The sequence below is a fragment of the Geospiza fortis genome, unplaced genomic scaffold (genome assembly GCF_000277835.1).
Source record: "Geospiza fortis unplaced genomic scaffold, GeoFor_1.0 scaffold98, whole genome shotgun sequence".
NCBI lineage: Eukaryota > Metazoa > Chordata > Aves > Passeriformes > Thraupidae > Geospiza > Geospiza fortis.
This window is the reverse complement of record NW_005054306.1, coordinates 12,070,141-12,076,140: the sequence shown is the minus strand read 5'-3', so window position 1 is coordinate 12,076,140 and position 6,000 is coordinate 12,070,141. Positions and strand designations below refer to the sequence as shown.

At 39.5% G+C, this 6,000-nt stretch overlaps 1 protein-coding gene across 1 annotated transcript in view; it reads right to left on the bottom strand.

Annotated features, from left to right (window-relative positions):
* The window catches only part of LAMA2 (laminin subunit alpha 2), a 254,316-nt gene that overhangs the window by 105,189 nt on the left and 143,127 nt on the right, over window positions 1-6,000 (bottom strand). The window contains exons 24-25 of the mRNA XM_031066728.1: window positions 4,638-4,871; window positions 897-1,040 (exon numbers count right to left, since the gene is read on the bottom strand). Of these exons, the coding sequence (XP_030922588.1) occupies window positions 897-1,040; window positions 4,638-4,871 (378 nt within the window). The remainder of the gene's footprint in view (window positions 1-896; window positions 1,041-4,637; window positions 4,872-6,000) is intronic.

Below are 6,000 nucleotides of genomic sequence, written 5' to 3'. Positions count from 1 at the left end.
ACAGTGAAGGGGAGAATAAGTACTATCCATATAATATTAAGCAAGAGAGATTAACTTGATTTCAGCCTAAGGAATCCTTAGCGAACTGATCCTTGTACATGACTAGTCTGGGGCTTTGGCTGATTCGCATTAGGCAGACATTCCTTCTATAGTTGGCATTCTTTCAAGTAGGGATATGCCTGACCATACATGGGGACAGAATGAATATTTTTCCACTAGAAATCTCTCCTCCAGAATGCAACAGAGGAGTTGGCATGGCAGCAATCTCAACGTGTATTTTGTGCTTGTTGTAGAGAAAAATGGAGACATCTGGTCTGCCTTATTTATCAGTCCAGCATAGGTCTCAAGGCCCTCTTCCACAAACAGGTGTAGAACTCTTTGTTTGCTCTGATGGATTATACCCCTCCATGCTTGAATTTAAATATAGCTTCAATAAGCTCTTTTTAAAAAATGAAAGAAAACCCCACCAAAACAACAAAACCAACAAGGAAAATCAACAGATTAACTGAACTATGGGAAATTTATGCTGGACAACAAGCATCTGTGACCCTTGAATACACCTGGGTAAACTGTGTATCACGTACCAGGGATTATGTTGCAATGCATTAGACTGCATAATTTCCCCACATGACCAGCTTGCCCTTTTTTGGGGTTTAATAGCTTTGGCTGGATGTCAGCTATCCTATCACTCATTTTCTTATCTACTTATTTCCTTTTAATGTCTTGACCCTGACTGGCTAATGGAACATACCGCTCTCACCACTCCTCAAAGCATGAAGAGGAAAGTGATTGTTTAAATGTTTGGCCATTTTCTAGCTACCTCTCAGTGCCTGACTAAAAGATGCCAGCAGGAAACAACATTATCGCATTACATGGCTCAGCAGTTTCCTACTCACCCACACGCGGCTCAGCCCCCTTGCCTCGCTGCACTGTGCAGTCAGGCCAAAGCAATAGCAACTGCTGCAGCCAAGTGGGTTTCTGGCAGAGAGACCAAATGTACCAGACTTGCACCTGTCACAGTGGACACCTTCCACGTTAACCTGCAAGAGAGAGAGAGAGAGTATTTTTAAATGGGAAAAAATAATCAAGTTTTATTTCAAGGTAGCGATAGAAACAGAAAATCCTACTGTAATGATAATAAGAGGGTGCAGCAAGAAATAATAATAAGCTTTAGGAAATATTCAAGGAACTCTCCAGGTTCTTATCACGTGTGTATGCAAACATATGTAATTAATGTAATTAAGGCATTTGCATTTGTATCCACTGAGTAGCTCTGAGCAATAGATGCTGGCCTCACACTGAAAGTTGTAAGCACAGAAAAATTAAATGGCACTTTGGGCATGACATGCTCAATAACTGATTGATAAGATAAGAAAAACAAGTTGTTCTGAAATTGCCCGTGTTAATCAAGCCTTCTGTTTAATACGAATTAGCATTGACGTGTTCAGATATTTAAGGTACTGCACTAAATGTTCTTGCTGAGAAATGTATTTTAATGGAAATTCTGAAGAGAAAAGCTTTCCCCTCTTCATGATTGTTTTCCACATCATTGAACAGTATTAACAAGGCTGAAATGTTTCACTGTTGTAATGTCAAGGCTTTTATTTTCATTTTTCAATTAGTCCAAATAAAAAGCTATTCCAGATAGGGTAGATACACAATAATTTATGCAGAGCCTTTTAAAACCATTTTCATACTGAGACCAAGGTATTAAAAAGAAAAATAGTCACCAATATGAAAACACTTGGTTGGCTTTTTCTCCCCACACACCCTTTTTGTTCTCTTGAGACTAGTGTGAAAAAGTCAATTTAAAAGAAAAATAAACTTTCCAGAGCTTATACAAGAAACCAACATTATCCCTCAGGATTTCTCAGTTTTAACCCTCATTTCCACATGTTCTATCAACAAATGTGTGTACACTGTATTTAGCTTAGATTTTGCTGCTTTTTGTCAGAGTTGACAATGAGGCTCCTGAGCCTTTGAGAGCTCATTTCTGCAGCTGTAACAGCAGGTTTAAATGGGACCTATTATCATTTGATAAAAATCTAGTTTCTTCAATATACAACTATTTCAAAAAAAGTTACACAAAAGATTAACCAACACTAGATTTAAATTTAACCTTAGATTAAAATTCTGGGGGGAAAAATGCTTACTTAGTTCAGTATTATTTGTCCATTTTCTCTCATATATGGCGATTTTTGCTTGCTTTGAATTTTTTTCATGTCAATTGCACTTCCTTATCATTAATCATCAGCTAAATATACACTGTTTATTTGCACTCAAGAGAAACACAGAAGCAACTATGTTATTAGCCTTAAAAGAATCAACAAAGAAACACTTCTATTTTAAAATGCCACGAACTCCCACTCTTTCTACTTAGTGCTTACAAGAACCACAAGAAAAATGACAACCCAGAGAAGTTGTGGAGTCTCCTTTTCTGGAGACAGCAGTCTGGACACAGCCCTGAGTCACGTGCTCGAGGGGATCCTGCTTGAGCAGGGGAGTTGGACTAGATGACCTCCAGTGATCCCTTCCAACCTGACCAGTTCTGTGACATGCTGGACCTAATCCAGAAATGGGGCACTGAGTTGGTTAGAGGGGCTGCTGCTTATCATGGATCAGGAGAGGCTGAAAGAACTGAGACACTTCCATTTCTGCATTTCAGAGGCTGGCACAGGGCAAATAGCACCGAGTTTTATTCAGACAGTCCATGTGGTCAACTCACTTCCATTTTCTTATGGTGTCATCATCAAATGAATCAGTACTTGTGAAATAGAACATAATGTTTCCTGTTCAAATATACCAGAAAAATGGGAGGGTGGTCAAGCCGTTTGCACAAAGAGGCCGTGAAATCTCTCCCCATGCTTGGAAGTACTGCCTCAGCAGTGTCTTTCAGATAAGGTGCTGGACTAGATGACCTCCATAGGTCACTTCCAACCTAATTTGTTCTACAGTTCTGTGTCTTGAAACTCAGAATTAAGTGACTGTTGCCCATTTAACAAAATAATTACCTGGCTATTCAATTATTTGAATTCATCCTTCCATTTTACTATCTCATTGTGTCAATACAGACCTAAAGAAGAAAAATAAATCTAAATCACAGAAAGATTCTCCGGGGGTCACTTTAAAAAACCACCCCCTAGAAGTACAGCTATCACCAATACTAGGTCACATTACCCATGCCTCTTTCTAGACAGTTCTTGAAAGTCTCCTAGAATGGACATTTCACATCTTTCTGGATAATGTGTACCACTACTGCATAACTCTGATTTTTTTTTTTTAATGTCCAACCCAAAATTCCCAAGCTCCCTTTGGCAGCTGTTGTCCCTTGTTACATCTTCTGCCATCATCAGAAAGGACTTTATTTCATCAACTACTCTTCGAAGTGGCTAATAGGTTGTAATTGCATTTCCTCTTATTAGCCTCTTTTTTTCAGCCTAAGACAGGGTCCTGCTCTCTCAGTACATCCCCACAGATCATCTGCTGTGAGACTCTTGTCTGGATCCTCTTCAATTTCTCAACAACACTTTCAAATCAAGCTCTAAAACTGGACAGCATTTCCAAGTGCAGTCTTACCAGCACCAGCTACGGTAAGAGTAGAGCACTGAGTAGATAAAGCTTCTCCCCTGCTCACCATGCTCTTTGTGATGTCCTACCTTGCAGCTGCATTGGCCACAGTGCTCACTGCACCCAGACCAGTGGGCAGCTTGCCTTATTTACCATGAGATTATACAGTTGGTTTATATTGTGTTTTCCAGCAGGATTGCCACTCAGGCTTCTTCCTCCTAAACTGTACTGTTTCTTGAGGTCATTCCACTCCAGTTAATGACCTTTCTATTTTCCCAGTCATCAGGCTTTTCAAGAACTCTCTAGACAGTAATTCTACCGTTCAGCATGTCAACCTCAACCTCCTCCAAATCAGCAGTATTTTCAAATGTGCTAATCATGAATTCTGTCATCTGTGTCACTGAGGAAGGTACTGGCTCTGGGATAATCTGCTTGCTGGCTACCAATTGCATATCAAACCACTAATTAGTGCCCTGTAAGCTCAGCAATCCAGCCAACTCTCAAACAACCTAAGTGTGCTGTTCTACCAAGCACAATTCCAAATAAGAATGTTGCCAAGATGATGATGCCAAAAGTCTTTGCTTTAATGATCCTGAATTGGATGAAGTCTACTCCGAACAGATACTATTGCAGTGAATTCTCCTCATGAAATGATGAATATTGACTCCATTTAAGTCAATGTACTTTGAATTAGCACTGTGGCATACTGTGGTTACTGATGTGTTTGCTTTTATTGTGCCCAGAATCTGAACAAGAATTGTATTATGGGGATGAACTGGCAACAGTTCTGTAAGAATAGACAGAAGTAGAAATTGGGGGGAAAAGAGGATGCTAAGGATCCTCCTAAGAGGATGTTATACTGGCAAGTGTCAGTATGTGGAAAAGCAACTGATAAACCCTGAAGTCTTTCTTTACGTTGGACTCCTCCCACATCAGTTTGCAAATGCACTATGAAAACCAAGGAGATTGTTCTGTATGTACTGTTTGAACAAGTAAGGGCAAGTGCCAATGAAATCTGAAATAAACTTCTCAGCAGTTATTAGATCAGTTTACAACCTTCATTGTCCTACCTTGCAGCTGCATTGGCCAGAATGATCAACGCATGAGCACTTTCCCTCTGCATCACAGCTCTGTGGATCTGTCCCAGCCAGGAAGCACTGACAAGCCACACAATGGGGATAATTCCAGTAGCCCAACCTGCACTCGGTGCATTTCTCCCCAGAGAATTCAGGGCGGCAGAAGCAACAGCCTGTATTTAAGTCACACTGAGAACTTAGGGCTCCAATGAGGCTGCACTCACAGGGCTGAAAATGAGAGAAAAAAGGCAATTGTAATTGTGCTTCTGAAAAAACCAAAACCAAAACCCAACCAAAAAGCAATTCACCTCTTTTAAGTATCTATAAATAAAATACAGCAGTTATTTTCCACTGTCTAAAAATAACATGTTTAAATTATAAGGCCAGTAATGTATTTTTATTCAACATGGGTCAAGCATTTACACTAAATACATTCACAACACTGGTGGGATTGTCTTCTATAAATATTACCATATATAAGTTAGGCATTGAAAAGAAATAAACCCAAAAGGGTCAAGGATATTGGAATACTTTGTGGACAAAATTAACTCAGAAACTACAAGCACTCTGTAAGAAGTATTTTGTATGTAAATTCTCTGCAGGCATGTTCAGAACACTTTCCTAAAACTGGAATTCCTCAGGAGCAATGGGTTCAGTGGTTCCAGAGGAACCTAGTTCAATGTCTATTACCTGTCTATTATCTATCACACAGGTAACTATCCTCTTTCTACAAACAAGACTCCTAGATGACAGTAATTTGCACAGGAAGGGCTAGAGATTTAGTCATGTGAAATATCTGGAAGTAAACTCCCTCACAGAATAAGACTTGCACAGGCAAGTGAGGATAGAAATAGGTGATTTTCCAGGGTATCTAGAAATTGAATACAAAAGTTGCAGGGAAAATTGAAGATTTCCAAAGAACAGAAGAATCCCTCAGTGCTATTACTGTGGTAGCACTGCACAGTTAATACAAGACATTGGCTGTAATCACTGATGTGACCAGAATATCATATGGAGAAGTTCAGCTTACAGCAAAAAACTCAGTACCAGCAGTACAGGTTACCACAGTAACTGACATGGATAGACTTGCTAAAATTACAGACACAAAGCTGAAAAACAGAGGAAGAAAATGTGGATTCAGTTTCCAAGCAAAACTGTTTATTACATAACTACTTAGACCACCTTTCCTCTGATCTGAAAACACCACTTCTAAAGAAGGTGAATACATACAGGAAATATACAGTCTGCAAGATGACTACCCAACCTAAAAAAATAAAACATTCTGACAGAAAGAACTTTATTCTACAAGATGCATTTGAACACAAAGCTGAGAGAGCACATTGCTCACCATTCTCTG